This window comes from Mobula hypostoma, chromosome 7, assembly GCF_963921235.1.
Source record: "Mobula hypostoma chromosome 7, sMobHyp1.1, whole genome shotgun sequence".
NCBI classification, from domain to species: domain Eukaryota; kingdom Metazoa; phylum Chordata; class Chondrichthyes; order Myliobatiformes; family Myliobatidae; genus Mobula; species Mobula hypostoma.
This window is the reverse complement of record NC_086103.1, coordinates 129,693,718-129,711,163: the sequence shown is the minus strand read 5'-3', so window position 1 is coordinate 129,711,163 and position 17,446 is coordinate 129,693,718. Positions and strand designations below refer to the sequence as shown.

General features: G+C 42.0%; 1 protein-coding gene across 4 annotated transcripts in view; it reads left to right on the top strand.

The window, feature by feature from the left end:
* Positions 1-17,446, top strand: part of LOC134349526 (TBC1 domain family member 8) — a 105,277-nt gene that overhangs the window by 71,726 nt on the left and 16,105 nt on the right. For 3 of the 4 annotated variants that reach the window (XM_063053992.1, XM_063053990.1, XM_063053993.1), the window contains exons 8-10: positions 2,335-2,505; positions 5,955-6,105; positions 16,960-17,174. In XM_063053992.1, coding sequence (XP_062910062.1) covers positions 2,335-2,505; positions 5,955-6,105; positions 16,960-17,174 — 537 coding nt within the window. The remainder of the gene's footprint in view (positions 1-2,334; positions 2,506-5,954; positions 6,106-16,959; positions 17,175-17,446) is intronic. The other variant, XM_063053991.1, reaches the window with a different exon arrangement.

Sequence of the window (17,446 nt, the reverse complement as noted above, 5' to 3'; positions counted from 1 at the left end):
TAGATCTGTTTAGCTGACAGAGTTTGGGATTCTCCAAAGGCTTTAACCTCAGCTTTGGACTACGAATTTGTAAATTAGCTCTCAGTATCAAGTTTAGTATCACTGGCCTGTGACATGAATTTGTTTTGTGGCAGCAGTACAGTACATAAACTATAAATTACTGTGTGTGTGTGTGTGTGTGTGTGTGTGTATAAAATATGCATGTAGTGCAAAAAGAGTGCCAAAAAGCGGGGGGGGGGGGGGGGAATAGTGAGGTAGTGTTCATGAGTTCATTCTCCATTTAGAACATAAAAACATAAAAGACACTCCAGACCCTTCGGCCCACAATGTTATGCTGACCATGTAACCTACTGTAGAAACTGCCTAGAATTTCCCTAGTGCATAGCCCTCTATTTTGCTAAACTCCATGTACCTATCTAAGAGGCTCTTAAAAGACCCTACTGTATCTGTTTCCACCACCGTTGCTAGCAGTGCATTCCATGCACCCACCACTCTCTGTGGAAAAACTTACCCCTGACATCCCCTCGGTACCTATTTCCAAGTACCTTAAAACTATGCCCCTTCGTGTTAGCCATTTCAGCTCTGAGGAAAAACCTCTGACTATCCACATGATCAATGCCTCTCATCATCTTATACATGTCAATCAGGTCACCTTTCATCCTCTGTCGCTACAAGGAGAAAAGGCCAAGTTCATTCAACCCTATTCTCATGAGGTATGCCCTCCAATCCAGTCAATATCCTTGTAAATCTCCTCTGCACTCTCTATAGCATCTACATCCTTTCTGTAGTGAGGTAGGTGACCAGAACTGAACACAATACTCCAAGTGGGGTCTGACCAAGGTCTTGTATAGCTGTAACATTACCTCATGGCTCTTGAACTCAACGGTTGCTGAATGCCAACACACCATACACCTTCTTAAATCTGATGGTGGAGGGGGAAGATGTTGTTCCTGAAATATTTGTGTGTGTGTGTTCGTGTGTTTGTGTAATTTCGGGCTCCTGTACCACCTCCTTGATGGTGACAATAAGAAGACGGCATGTGATGGGGGTCCTTAATGATGGGTGCTGCCTGTACAGCTCTCCCCCACCATTGGGGGCAGTTACAGGAGGTGGCTTCTCAGGAAGGGGCCTCCATCATCTGGGCTGTGCTCTCTCAATGCTACCTTCAGACAGGAGGCACAGGAACCCCAGGACTCTCACCTCAAGGTTCATCAACAACTTCTCTGCCATCACGATCTTGAACCAGCCTGAAAATATTTGGAGCAATTTTTTTCTCAGTCTTGCACTAGTGATTTTTAATTTTGTTCCGAACGTGTAATTTCTTATGTTTGCCTCATTTTCTAATTGTACCGTACTCTGCAAAAAAAAGGCTCATTTTCATGGCATGTATTGTGTGTGTGTGTCTGTCCAAGATGACAGAGATGACAGTCTTAAACTTGGGCCTGGCTATCTTGCCATTGTGTATTTGAGCTGTTTGTTAATTTTAACAGATTTTACATTTCTGTTACTCTCTGATTGGAGAATTTTATAATAAGTCCAATCATTCACCAAGCATCTTTTCAGCATTGAAAATCTTGTTTTAATAATCCCCCCCCCCCCCCAGTTGGAGAGGTCTGTCTACTATGCTCTCATTGTTTATCTAAAGTTTCTAGAGATGCATGTGATTATGGCACTTTCATATCCAGCTCTCAATTATATAGACTTTTGGCTTTGTCTTCAGCATGGATTAATTCAAGAAATATACCACTGCAGTTTGATCTTAGTTTATTTTACAGTTTCAAATTTGTAGCAAGTTTCACAGTTCAAATGTGTATAGTATTTTAAAAAAAACTAGAGGGCTCAGAATATCGGTTTGAATTATCACGTAATCTAAAAATACTAATGGAAGGAAACAAAGATGCTCTTTTTTTGCTTCAGCTATTGACTTTTTTTTTAAAAAAAAATAAATTCTTCAAGATAAAGCATTGCATGGAGAGATTTTCAACATTTCTTTCTCATTGTTCAAACCAAACTGAAAAATTATTATTGGTCAAAACAAGCTAAACCGGCAATGTTCAGAATGGGCAAAAGAAAATTATTCATAATTTCAAACCTCCGATCCAAAATGATGTTTCATGCTCAGTAAACCAAATTCCCAATACCTTGGGTTGATTGATTGAATCTTGTTGCTAATGTACTTATGCAATAGGTAAATCCTTGAATTATTTTTGGTTTTGGAGATTCATGCCATTGAAGTTTCTCCACGAGTCAACCATGACCAGTTGCAGTATGGCATGTGTGAGATGAGTTTACTTCTATCAAAGCACAATATTAATTAAATTCCATCTGCTTTAGGTTTCCTCTGATTCTATGGGATGTCCTCAAGAGCTCTGTCCGGATAATACAGCGATCGATTCCCTTATGGGCAATTCGGATATCAAAAAGGAACCAAGGCACTCGTTGAATTCAGAGGCTCTTATGGCACTTTTCCATCTGACTGAGACGGAGAGTGCAGATGCTACTCTGGTTTGTACCCCTTTGAGTATCTCCTTCCTCCTGACTCTGGGTTTTTTTTTCCATTAAGTTTTCTTTTAATCCAATACACTAAATTTGGGAAGACATAACCTCCATGACAAATGGTGATATTGCTTTGTGTTTGTTTTACACATCTAATTTATGAATATCTCGCTTGTACGACTTGATATAAAAGTTGCTTTGCCAGTGTTTCATTTAAGCTAAAAAAAAAAGTGGTTGATCACACAGGATAGAAAGGGAATAATTCAATTTTAATCTGTATTCCTAAATATTCATTCATTTCGAGAGGACTGGGATATAAAAGCAAGGATGTAATGTTGGGGCTTTTTAAGGCACTGGTAAGGCCTCACTTGGATACACTATGATAAGGAATTCCTGTCGTTCTTTCCCGAGGCCACATTTTGGCAAGTCGGATCATTTGGCTGTACTCCTACTACCTCCATACAGACACAGCCTGAAGACCAAGGCTCCAGACATCAAGACAACTAAGAGGTGGTTGTGGGATGCTGAGGAATGGTTATAGGATTGCCTTCAGTCAGTGGACTGGGCCGTGTTCAAGAACTCACCTGAGGACCTGAATTGACTATACCAGGGTCGTTATAGACTTTATTAAAACAGCTGCGGGGAGTGTGTCCCCATGAAATTGTTCAGGGTTTTCCTCAATCAGAGGCACTGGGTGAACAATGAAATCTGGAACCTGCTGAGCACCAGATCAGAGGCATTCAAGTCTGGAGATCAAGAATACTGCAAGAGGTGCAGGTATGATCTTCAGAAAGCCATTTCTCGGGCGAAGTGGAGATTTTGGACTAGACTGGAATCAACAAAGGATGCTTAACAGTTGTGGCAGAGTTTGAATGCCATAACCTCCACCAAGTTAAATCTTGTGACACAGAGGACTGCAGAGCTTCGCTTCCAGATGAGCTCAATGCTTTCTTTGACCACCAGAACAGAGAGGAACCCTGATGATCCTTTGGTCTGAGTATTTGAAGATGACATGTGGGCTGTTTCAAGAGAGTGAATCCAAGGAAAGTGTCTGGTCCGGACGGACTACCCAGCTGAATACTGAAGACCTGTGGTGGTGTATTCATGGATATCTTCAATCCCTCGCTCCGGCAGTGTGTGGTACCCACCTGCTTCAATTGTACTGGTGCCCAAGAAGAGTGTGGTAATTTGTCTAAATGACTATCGTCCAGTGGCACTTGTATCCACAGTGAGAGGCTGGTGTTGAAGCATATCAGCTCCTGTCTGAATGGTGACTTGGATCGATCCCAATTTGCCTACCAAAGTAACAGGTCTACAGCGGATGCCAGCTCATTGGCTCTTCACACAACCCTGGGCCGTCTGGCCAGGAAAGATGCATTCATCAGGATGCTGTTCTTCAATTACAAAAATCCCCTCAAAACTAATCGGCAAACTTCAAGACATGGGTCTTAATTCTCCTTTGTGCAACTGGATCACGGATTTCCTCACTTGTAGACCCTGGTCAGTATGGATTGTCAAAAACATCTCCTCCACAATCTCCATCAGTGCAGGAATGAGTACTTAGCCCCCTTCTCTACTGCTTTACAATTATGACTGTGTGACTAAATACAACTTCAACACCATGTACAAGTTTGCTAATGATACCACTGTTGTGGGCTGTATCAAAGGAGGTGATGAATCAGCATTCAGGAGGGAGATTGTAACCTTGGCTGAGTGGTGTAATAACAACAACCTCTCACTCAATGTCAATAAGACCAAGGAACTGATTGTAGACGTCAGGAGAGGGAGACTGTAAGTCCATGAGCCAGTAATCATTGGAGGATCAGAAGTGGAGAAGGTCAGTAACTTTAAATTCCTGGGTGTCACTATCTCAGAGGACCTGTTCTGGATCCAAATATTGCAAAGAAAGCACGGCAGCACCACTACTTTCTCAGGAATCTGTGGATATTCAGCATGACATCAAAACTCTTGGCAAACTTCTATAGATGTGTGGTAGAAAGTGTGCTAACTGACTGCATTACGACCTGGTATGGGAACACCAATTCCTTTGAGCGGAAAATCTTACAAAGCGGATTTGGCCCAATACGTCAAGGGAAAACTCCTCCCAACTATTGTGTACATCTATGAAACGTTGCAGTAGAGAAGCAGCATCCATCATCAAAGATCCTCACCACCAGGCAATGCTCTTTTCTCACTGCTGCCATCGGGTAAAAGTTACAAGAGCCTCAGGACTCGTACCACCAGGTTCACGAGCAGTTACTACCCCTCAACCATCAGGTTCTTGAACAAAAGGGGATAGCCACATTAATTTAAGGACTCTGTTATATTGTTATTTCATGCTCAATATTTATTGCTATTAATCTATATCTGCATTTGCAGTTTGTTTATAGTTAACAGTTCCTGATGGTTACGGTCACTGTTCTATAGATTTGCTAAGTATGCCCACAGAAAAAGCATCTTGAGGTTGTAACTGGTGACATGTATGTACTCTGATAATAAATTTTACTTTGAGCTTTGTGAGCAGAAAGGATATGCTGACATTGGGGAGGGTTCAAAAGAAGTTCACAAAAATGATTCCAGGATTGAGAGGCTTATCATATGAGGAGTTTTTGGCCCTGGGCCTGTACTCATTGGAATTCTGAAAAACTAGGGAGATCTCATTGAAACCTATTGAATGTTGAAAGGCCTCAGTAGATTGGGTGTGGAGAGGATGTTTCCTCCGGTGGGGGAGTTTCAGGCAGCCTCGGAATAGAGGAACATCCGTTTAGAATGGAGATGAAGAATTTCTTCAGCCAGAGAGTGGTGAATTTGTGGAATTCATTGCCAAAGATGGCCGTGGAAATCAAGTCATTGGTATATTTAAGGCACAGGTTGATAGATTCTTGATTGGTCAGGGCATAAAGGGATACGGGTGGAAGGCGGGAGATTGGGGTTGAGAGGGAAATGGATCAGCCATGATGAAATGGCGGAGCAGAGTCGATGGGCCAAATGGCCGAATTCTGCTCCTGTGGCTTATGGTCTTGTATTGTAAGTGTAATACTCACTACGACTACTACTGCTTAAACCTATCACCCGTACTTGGACATAGTCAGCCGACAACTATGTTCTCTGTCTTGGGTCAGTCTTTCAAGTTGTTCCCAGGTGTAGCCATCTTGGTATCCCTCCTCTCCCAGGGATGAGGTTTTTGGAGCATCAGTCAGCATTTCTGTAGCACTGTGTTTTATATAGGATGGGAATAGCAGATCCATGCCCACATCTCCTCCTTTAGCAGCCAAGTTTGGGATTGTGCAATGTGTAATTTGTTATATCTTGGTGTTCTGATGATTTGTTATGAGAGAGGGATTTTTAATAAGGTAACAAAATGCCTTTAATCTCTGTTTCCATTTGGTCATTAGGTTTGCAATCCTGTTAAATTGTTCTTGTAATATTTCTAATTAATGGCAGATTGTTAATTTTAGGGAATGGAAGAAGTGAAAAAACGATTATGGTATGATCATTTTGTGGAATACGGACGCACCGTCAGCATGTTTCGGACTGAGAAGATAAGGAAGCTGGTTGCAATGGGTATTCCAGAGTGTCTTCGAGGAGAACTCTGGCTTCTTTTTTCAGGTGAGCACCTTTTGACTGACTCTGATCCGTGGAAGAATCTGGCTTGGCTCAGAAACAAAGCCTTTCACCTGTCTCCAGCAAATAGGAAGACATTGCAGTAAGGGAGCATTGCATTGTGGCTCTTGTTGGCTACTGCTACCCTTAAAGTTAACAACCACCTGTTCAGATAGTTCGAAAAGAGAGCAAGGAATAGTGTGCTCATCCAAGGAACATACCTGAACAACAACACCCAGATATTTATCTTGCTGTTATCTATAGGACCAAGTACAGTAAAAATTGTTTATCTGCAGAAGAACAATGACTGCATTCCAACATGGAGTTCAGTGATTATGTAGTTCTTTTGAACATCTCAAGGTCACAAAATGTATATCTGCAAGATGGTGCTTTCTTTTGGATTGGTTTAAGTTCCCCACTCCACTATTGTACCAAACTATGTACAATGACTTTCAATGTCTCTTCTCTTTGTAAGATGGCCTAAGTTGTGCACCAGGTGTGGAACTACAGAGATTTGAATGGGAACTGTGACATTGTGGCCATTACAGAGACTTGGATGTCTCAGGAGCAGGAATGGCTGCTGAGTGCGCCAGGCTTTAGATGTTTCAAAAAGAACAGAGAGGGAGGCAAAAGAGGTGGGAGCATGGCATTGCTAATTAGGGATAGTGTCATGGCTGCAGAAAAGGAGGAAGTCATGGAAGAGCGGTCTACTTGAGTCATTATGGGTGGAGGTCAGAAACAGGAAAGGGGTGATGACTCTAGTGGGTGTTTATTTTAATAGACCCCCCTCCCGCCTCCCCAATAGTAACAGGGATATTGAGGAGCAGATAGTGAGGCAAATTCTGGAATGGAGCAATAATAATAGGGTTGTTGTGATGGAAGATTTTAATTTTCCTAATATTGATTGGCATCTCCTTGGCGCAAGGGGTTTAGAAGCGGTGGAGTTTGGTGTGTTCAGGAAGTTTTCCTGGCACAATATGTAGATAAGCCAAGTAGAGGAGAGGCTGTACCTAATCTGGTATTGGGAAATAAACCTGGTCAGATGTCAGATCTCTTGGTGGGAGAGCATTTTGGAGATAGTGACCATTGTGCTGGAGAGGGAAAGGAACAGACAATTTGGGAAGACATTTAGTTGGGGTAGGGGGACATATGATGCTATTTGGCAGGAACTTGGGAGCAGATGTTCTCAGGGAAATGCATGGCAGAAATGTGGCAAATATTCAGGGAACATTTGTATGGAGTTCTGCATAGGTATGTTCCATTGAGGCAGGGAAAGGATGGTAGGGTTAAAAAACCATGGAGTACAAAGGATGCTGAAAATCTAGCTAAAAAGAAAAGCTTACAATAGGTTCAAGAAACTAGATACTGTTAGAGCTCTTAAAAATTACAAGGTTGCTAGGAAGGAGTTTAAGAATGGAATTAGGAGAGCCAGAAGGGGCCATGAGAAGGCCTTGTTGGGCAGGATTAAGGAAAACCCCAAGGCATTCTACAAGTATGTGAAGAGCAAGAGGATGAGTCGTGTGAGAATAGGACCAATAGGTTGCGATATTGGAAATGTTTGCATGGAGTCAGAGGAGGTAGCGGAGGTACTTAATGAATACTTTGCTTCAGTATTCACCAGGGGAAAAAAAACTGTGGCAATTGTGGGGATAATTTACAGTGGACTGAAACGCTTAAGCATATAAACATTAAGAAAGAGGATGTGCTGGAGCTTTTGAAAAGCATTAAGTTAGATAAATGACCGGGACCGGATGGGATGTACCCCAGGCTACCATGGGAAGCGAGGGAGGAAATTGCTGAGCCTCTTGTGATGATCTTTGCATCATCAATAGGGATGGGAGAAGTACTAGAGGATTGGAGGGTTGCAAATATTGTTCCCATGTTCAAGAAAGGGAGTAGAAATAACCCAGGAAATTATAGACCAGTGAGTCTGACATCAGTGGTGGGGGCAAGTTGTTGGAGAAGATCCTGAGAGGCAGAATTTATGAGTATTTGGAGAGACGTAATCTGGTTAGGGATAGTCAGCATGGCTTTGTCAAGGGCAGGTCGTGCCTTACGAGCCTGATTGAATTCTTTTGAGGATGTAACAAAACACACTGATAAAGGTAGAGCATTGGATGTAGTGTATATGGATTTCAGTAAGGCATTTGATAAGGTTCCCCATGCAAGGTTCCTTCAGAAAGTAAGGAAGCATGGGGCCCATAGAGACCTTTACTTTGGATTCAGAATTGGCTTGACCACAGAAGGTAAAGGGTGATTGTAGAAGGTTCATATTTTACAAGGAGGTTGGTGACCAGTGGTGCTCTGCAGGGATCTGTTTTGGGACCCCTCCTGTTTGTGATTTTTATACATGACCTGGATGAAGAGGTAGAAGGGTGGGTTGGTAAGTTTGCTGATGACACAAAGGTTGGGGGTGTTGTGGATATTCTGGAGGATTGTCAGAGGTTACCATGGGACATCGATAGGATGCAGAACTGGGCTGAGAAGTGGCAGATGGAGTTCAACCCAGATAAGTGTGAAGTGGTTCATTTTGGTAGGTCAAATTTGAAGACAGAATTAAATATTTCTGGTAAGATTCTTGGCAGTATGAAAGATCTGAGAGATCTTAGGGTCCATCTCTATTGGACACTCAAAGCTGCTGCGCAGATTGACAGTATTGTTAAGTATTAAGAAGGCGTATGGTGTGTTGGCATTCATCAACTGTGGGATTGAGTTCAAGAGCTGTGAGGTAATGTTGCAGCTGTGTAAGACCTTGGTCAGACCCCTCTTGGAGTATTGGAGTATTGTGTTCAGTTCTGGTCACCTCACTATCAGAAGGATGAGGGCACTATAGAGAGATAGCAGAGGAGATTTACAAGGATTTTGCCTGGATTGGAGGGTGTCACTTGAGTGAACTTGGCCTTTTCTCCTTGGAGCGATGGAGGATGAGAGGTGATCTGGTAGAGGTGTATAAGATGATAAGGGGCATTGACCGTGTGGATAGTCAGAGGCTTTTTCCCACGGTTGAAATGGCTAATGTGAGGGGGCATAGTTTTAAGGTGCTTGGAAATAGGCACCGAAGGGATATCAGGGGTAAGTTTTTCACACAGAGTGGTGGGTATGTCAAATACACTGGTGGCGACGGTGGTGGAAGCAGATACAATAGGGTCTTCTAAAAACCTCTTAGATAAGTACATGGAGCTTAGAAAATGCGCTAGGGAAATTCTAGGCAGTTTCTAGAGTAGGTTGTACGGTCAGCACAACATCGTGGGATGAAGAGCCTGTAATGTGCTGTAGATTTCTATGCTCTATGTCAAGCTTGAACTGCTTTGCGTAAAATTATCATTTTTCTTTGTTGCATACACACACAATTCATAAAATCCCAAAATTACTGTTGGTGCTTTTTTTTTCCCTCACTGTATTCCCTGTGTGAGGCTGTATTTGAAACATTGTGTGCAGTTCTGGTCAGGTCACCTAACTACAGGAAAGATATCAATACATTTGAAAGAGTGGAGAGAAAACTTAAAAGGTTGTTGCTGGGACTTGAAGATCTAAGTCGAGGGAAAGGTTGAATAGGTGAGGAGCATGAGTTAGGAGAATCTTAGACAAAATTGAGGTGTATAGATAGGGTGAATGCTTGCTGGCTTTTTCCCCTAATTTTGGGTGAGACTAGAACTAGGGGTCATGGGTTTAATGGTGAAAGGTGAAATATGTACTTTGATCTTTGAATTAAAGGATATTGAGAAGAGACACATGACTCTGAAGGTGGTGGGGTGTGGAATGAGCTGCAAGGGAAAGTGGTAGATGCAAGTTCAGTAGTAACGTTTAGGACAAGTTTGGAAAGGTACATGGATGAGAGAGTTCTAGATGGCTATGGTTGGGTCCAGGAAGATGGGATAGGCAGAAGGCCAGACCTGCATGGACTGTTTCTGTTCTGCAGTGCTCTATGATTGATTCTATGACTATTAATGCATTGTTTTCATATTCCTCTCAAACACTAAATGGCAACAACTTAAGGATGTTAATGTTGGTTATTTTAAAAGTAAAATAAAATTACTACTGCTTACAGTTTTGTCGAGAAATTTGAAGTAAGGCTATCATTTGTCTCATATTCTGAAATTACTTGGGTGGTCTGGTTGCGTAGTGGTTAGCACAACGCTTTACGGTACAGGCGAGATGGCTTCAATTCCCGCCGCTGCCTGTAAGGAGTTTGTACGTTCTCCTCGTGACCGTGTGGGCTTCCTCTGGGTGCTCCGGTTTCCTCCCACAGTTCAACAACGTACCCGTTGGTGGATTAATTGGCCGTGGTAAATTGTCCTGTGGGGAGGCTCAGATTAAAGCAGGGGATTGCTGGGTGGCGTGGCTGGAAGGAAGGGCCAGAGGGGCCTATTTTGCACTGTATCTCTGACTTGTCAAATGAATGTTTGATGCTGGTCATCATTTCATGTAGCTGCCATCGTCACATCACAGGCAAAGGCCATTAGACGTGTCAACTGTTTACAAGAGCAATCCATTAATAATCTCACTACCCTACGTCTCCCCATAACCCATTTTAATCCTGTATTTTTATGAAGTGTTTTTTTAAAAAAAAAATGCAATGGTCTTCATCTAAATTTCTATGACAGAGCATTCCAGGCAACAACTTGCTTGGAATGTGTCTAAACTTCACCCATTACCCATTTGCAGTCATTTTAAACTGATGTATTACTGCCAATTCCCTAGTCAGGTGAAATGTAATCTTCCTATTTAATCAGTCGAATCCCTGTATACTGTTAAAACTTTCAGTTTAGTCTCTACTCTTCCCCCCTCCCCCTTATCCAATCCCCATTCTGGTTACCCTCTTGCCCCCTCTCTTCTCTTCACCTACCCATCTCCACCCTCTGGATTCCCCCACTCTTCCCTTTCTTCCATGGTCCAGTGTCTTCTCCTGTCAGATTCCTTCTTGGTTAACCCTTTATCCCTTCTTCCTATCCCCTCCTAGCTTCTCACTTCATTTCCCCTCCCCACCCAATCACCTTTCCCCAACCTGGTCTCATCTGTCACCTGCCACCTTGTACTCCAACCCCTCCTGCACTGTTTTACCAGCTTCTGTCCCCTTCCTTTGCAGTCCTGATGAATGGTCTCGGCCTACAACATTGACTCTCTGTTCTCCATCGATCCTGCCAAACTTGCTGAGTTCCTCCAGCATTTTGTGTGTGCTGCTCTTTCTCTCCTTTCTTATTTGTTCTGTTTAAAAATAATCCAATTGCCTTGCACCTAAAGAGAGAGTACTTGTTAAGTTATAATGTGACTGTACATCATGCTGGAGGATTAGCTGATAATATAATTGATATGTTAATTATCTATCATATTGGAAGTCTATTACTGAATACATTATAGGTAAATGGTTGGATTGATTTGTTCTCTGATTTTGGCAATTTAATTGCAAATTCTTCGTCACCACACAAGGAGACATCATCAGTGTGTTATTAATTTTCAAATTAACAGCGTACTGATGATGTCTCCATGAATGGTGATGCAATGTTTGCAAGTAAATTGCCAATATTGGAGAACAGCTGAACCCAACTGTCAACCACTCAGGCTATACATTTTCTGAGTTATTATAGGAAGATGTTTAGAAGAAAAAACAAAAGTAATTCGGTACAAGTGAACGTGGTGTTTTTTTAAAAGGAAATCATGCTGAATGGATTTATTGAATTTCTTTGACTAAGTATCAGACTGATGTTGAAGGGGAGCAGGTGAATATACTGAAATTTTTACAAGGCATAAAGTGCATCATGAAAATTGTAAATAAAAGCTTTTTTTTTAAGCGTGTCGTACCAGACATTCAGCTATTCTTGTCTGGCACGTGGTGTCAGGATTAACTGGGTCACATTATGAACGTTCCTGACTCGACCCTTGTATTTTTTTTACGAAGCCGAGTGGCTAGCTCGACACTCAACCTGGCACGGATGGAAAGCGTGCTTGGGGATGGCCCGACCCGGATTCGAACTCGGGAACCTTCGCTCTGGAGTCGGGCGCTGATCTCACTGCACCACCAGCCAGCCTAAAAAAAAGCTAATAGTGCAAGTGATAATGTATTGGTATGTTTGCCTAACTGGAAGAAAATAGCAGGGATATTGTAAATGGATCTTCCTGTTGTAATGAGTAGTATGCCACAAGAAACGTGGTGGGGTCTCAAACTGGATGTGTAAAAGCACCCTGGGCAAAAGTGCTAGATTTGCTGATATACAAATAAGTAGAAAAGTAAATTGCAAATAATATATTAGCAAGTTATTAAGGGATGTTGATAAGTTAACAGAATTGGCAGAGACCAAATGGGCATGGTGTATGAAAAAGATTTATTTTTCCTGCCACATTGGAAAATTCCTAAGCATTATTTAAACAATTAGAGCTGGATTCATGTGCCCCAGTGCATGATATGCAAAATGTTGGAATAGAGGTATTGCAAGTAACTAGGAAATCTAACAGAATGTAATTGTTATTACTTTCGGAGGTCAATACAACAGGAAGCAGGTTATGCTTCACTTGTTTCCTTGAATGCATTTCTTCTTCCTAGTTCCATTTCTTGGTCCTCGTTAGAACTAACCAAAGCATTAAGCTGCAGTTTGCATGAATCCACACATGACTTCTCCCTAACCATCTACTGCTATCGAGGCTTTTGTATATTTTCCCTGCCAGTCATTTACAATTTGAGGTTCAAGGGTACACAGGTGTGTAGAATCTCCAGGATTCTACGTAGAAAGTCTTCATCATGCTATCTTCATCTGCTTAGGACTTGCTTACTGGCGTTTAGGGCAGCAATGAAGGTCCTCTATCTCTGTCTGCCCATAATGTCCCACACAGAGATAGAGGGGTTCTTCAGTGCTGTTTCCGTAACAATTTACTTCAACCAGTCAGGGTTGTTAGCCCTGAGATGAACCCCTGAACCTGGACCACTCTTATTCTGACCTCTACCCTTTGAACTGTTTGGCATGGGTGACTGTACCAAGAGCCAGAGCACAAGACCCTGACTCCAGCCAACATAACTCTCCAGGTCATTGAGGCACACAATTCTCCATATCCTATGACAGTGTTGTGCTCTGCTTGGAGCCGTTTTGGACTAATTGCTTTTCTGACCATTTGCTTGACCTTCTTTGGTAGTATCTGCTGAGATGTTTTAACCTAACGTGATCCCTTGCTGGTATCCTGCTTTTTTTTTGTCCTGTTTAGTCCTGATCTTTGTAATGACAGAATCAGATAAGTCCATCATGGCCTCAGCTATGTCATCATTACTTCACAAGCCAACCTGGGATACCACCCTGAGGATTCCTTGATCCTTTTGCATTCCATAATATCTAACATTTCCTCCTCCTTAATTCTCACAATATCGAGATGTATTCTTGTATTTCTGGGAACTTTTCACTTTCAATCTGTGATTACAGTTGCTTAACTTGGAACCTTTATAAAGTCACAACAGCCTCCTTTGTTACTCATTCTTTTTAAGTTTGTGTAATACAGTATACACACATAAAATTGTACAAGTGGCAATTTCTTGGGACTGCAGTTTTGTCATTACACCCATAATCATGGAAGTCATTTTATGCCAACAATGAGATGGCCAATTTCACTCTTTACGTAAACACAAGAGATTCTGCAGTTGCTGGAAATCCAAAGCAACACACACAACATGCTGGAGAAACTCAGCATGTCAGGCGGCAAATGTATAAGTAGTCAACTTTTTGGACCGAGATCCTTCATCAGAACTGGAAAGGAAGGGTGAAGATGCCAGAATAAGAAGATGGGAGATTGGGGGCGGGGGGGTGGGGTGGGAAGAAAAGGAGTACAAACTAGAAGGTGATAGGTGAAGCCAGCTGGGTGGGGTTGGGGAAAATGAATTAAGAAGCTGGGAACTGTTTGGTGGAAAAGGTAAAGAGCCAGAAAAGAAGGTGAGAAACGGAAGGAAGAGGGACAGCAAGGGGAGGTGATAGGAGAAGAGTTAAGAGGACCAGTTAAGAGTTAAGAGGAATGAAGAAAAGGGAAGGGTCCCACCAATGTGGAGAAGGCCGCATCAGGAGCACCAGACACGGTAGATGACCCCAACAGGTTTGCAGGTGAAGTGTTACCTCAACTGTCAAGATGGCAACGGGAATCAGTTAAAGGAGATGGGGTGGGAAGAGGCCTAGTCAAGATAGCCATGGGATGGATTCCCATAGCTGTCCTGACTATACGTCTTCCCACCTTGTCTCCTGTAAAAAAATGCTATTCCTTTTTCTCAGTTTCTTTTTCTCTGCCACATCTGTTCCCAGGATGAGGCTTTCCTTTCCAGGACATCATACACGGATGTTTCTTCATTGCTGTTTTCGTAACAATTTTTTTTGACCAGTAAGGTTGTTAGCCCTGAGCTGAACCTCCGAACCTGGAGGACCAGTGGCCCACTCTTAGTCTGGCCTCTGCTTCAAAGTATGTGGTTTCCCTTCCTCCACCATTGATGCTGCCCTCTTCCACATTTCCTCCATTCCCTGGATATTTGCACTTTCCCGGCATCTTAACAAGGATAGAGCTCCTCTTGTTCTCACCTTGAGCCCCCACATCCAACATATCATTCTCTGCAACTTCCGCCACCCTACCACCAAACACATCTTTACCCTCCCCCACTCTCCTTTTTTTTCCCTCTTCTCGCAGGGATCGCTCCCTCTATGATTCCCTTGTGCTTTTGTCCTTCCCCAATAATCTCCCTCCTGACACTTATCCATGCAAGCGGCAGAAGTACTACACCTGCCCATTCACCTCCTCCCTCACTACCATTCAGGGCCCCAAACAGTCATTCCAGGAGAGGCAACACTTCACCTGTGGGTTTGTTGGGGTCATCTACTGTATCTGGTGCTCCCAGTGTGGGCTCCTCAATATTGGTGAGACCTGACCTAGATGAGGGACTGCTTTGTCGAGCACCTTTGGTCCATCCACAAAATAGTAGCGTTTCCCAGTGGCCAATTATTCCAGTTCCAATTCCCATTCTGGCATGATGGTCCAAGGTCTCCTTTTCTGCCACAATGACCATAAGACATAGAGCAGAATTAGGCCATTTGGTCCATCGATTCTGCTCTGCCATTTTATCATGGCTGGTCCATTTTTCCTCTCAGCCTCACTCTCCTGTCTTCTCCCCGTATTCCTTCGTGCCCTGACCAATGAGGAATGTATCTTAAATATACATAAAGACCAATCAGGAATCTACCTTAAATATACATAAAGACTTGGCCTCCAAAACTGCCTGTGGCATAGAATTCCACAGATTCACCAGTCTCTGGCTAAAGAAATTCTTCCTTATCTCCATTTTGAAAGGATACCGCTCTATTCTGAGGCTGTGATATCTGGCCTTGGACTGTGCCATCGTAGAAAACACCCTCTCCATGTCCACTCTATCGAGGCCTTTGACTACTCAATAGGTTTAAATGATGTCACCCCTCATTCTGCCGAATTCCAGTGAATACAGACCCAGAGCCATCAAACGATCTTCATATGACACGCCATTCAATCCTTTTCACAACGAGGCCATTCTCAGGTTGGAGGAGCAACACCTTATATTCTGTCTAGGTTGTCTCTAACTTAATGGCATGAACATCGATTTTTTCCAGTTTCTGGTAATTTTTTCCCCACCCCTTCCTCCTCTTTCTTCATTTACTGACTCTGGCCCCCCTTACCTCTTCTGACCTACCTATTACCACCCCCTGCTACCCCTCCTCTTTCCCTTTCTCCCATGGTCCACTCTCCTCTCCTACTAGATTCTTTCTTATCCAGCCCTTTACCTTTACTACCTATCACCACCTGGCTTTTTACTTCGCCACCCTTCCCTTACCCACCTGCTTCACCTATCACTTTGCTTGTATTCCTTCCCCCCTCCCCCACTTTGTTATTCTGGCATCTTTCCCCTTCCTTTCCAGTCTTGCTGAAGGGTCTCAGCCCAAAACAGCAACTGATTATTTATTTCCATAGATGCTGTTTGACCTGTTTGAGTTCCTGCAGCATTTTGTTTGCGTGGGTGTGTCTGTTTTTGTGTTATTTAAGCTTTATTTAAGACACTTAGACTATAGAGAAGTTGCATATTGAACTTTATTCATTTGTATAAAAAATCCTTCAGCATATTTGAATATTTACCTCTTTTTACCTGTCAAAATAATTACTCCATATTGGAATCTACTATGTTGCACTTCTAATGCATCTTCACCCTGTAATCCACATCCTTTTTATTCAGTGGGAATATTTTTGATGACTTCCTGATACTGATCCGTCGATCAACATTTTAGTGCAAAACTTTTCTTTATCATGCAGAACTTTACCCTTTCTTGGTATGGTGCTTCCACTTCAGATTTCATTGTTGAATAAAAATAGATAACAATTGTTCTTACAGAAACATGTGCGTGATAACAAGTACTTAACTGTTATGTTTGCCAGTTATTCAATTTGTCTCAATTATTTAAATAGTCTTCCTTCCAGTGCCAAATGGAATTATGTTTCTATCCATGTTCAATTGGAAATAGGATCCAGAAAAATGTCTTGTAGTCATCTAAAAATATTCTCCCAACTATGATTGTATAGATTATCTTCCTTTATTTTGACTTGTTTTGTATAATTTATCCTAGAAATTGCCAATTCCAAACTTCTATTTAGAAAATTTTATTATCCTAATAAAGTTAGCAAGTCCATGTTTTTTTTAAGTTTCATTTCAAGCATGGAAGAAGTTCAGTATGTAAGAGCTAAATAAAATTATATCAGGATATGAATTCTTCATTTGATTTTGCTCATTACAAATTCAACAACTTTACTTTATTTGTCTGTGTAAAATGTAACTAGTAAAGTCATTTTTCAATGTACATGAATATAATGTTGCACTTTTATTGCCAGATGCAGTGACTGATAAAGCTACACATCCTGATTACTATGCTAATCTAGTGGATAAATCTATGGGCAAATGTTGCCTGGCAACAGAGGAAATTGAACGTGACCTGCATCGTTCTCTGCCAGAGCACCCTGCGTTTCAGAGTGACACTGGAATTGCGGCATTAAGAAGAGTACTGACAGCATATGCATACAGGAACCCTAAGATAGGCTATTGCCAGGTAGACACTTCATTTTTAATGAAAGAAAATAGTAAAAGTACTAAGGTCTTTCAATTAACTTGGGAATAAGTTTAGAATATGTTAGAAATGAATCAAACCAATGTAAAATGGATTTCAAACTATTTTCTTCAAATACAGAAACTCTATACTAAATTATGAAAATATCATTAACATTGCATTGTATTATGCAAATTACTTCAAATGTTCCTTTTCAGTCATCCGTGGTACATAAGTTTTCCTTTAGATATAAAAATGATTATAGACATATGAAT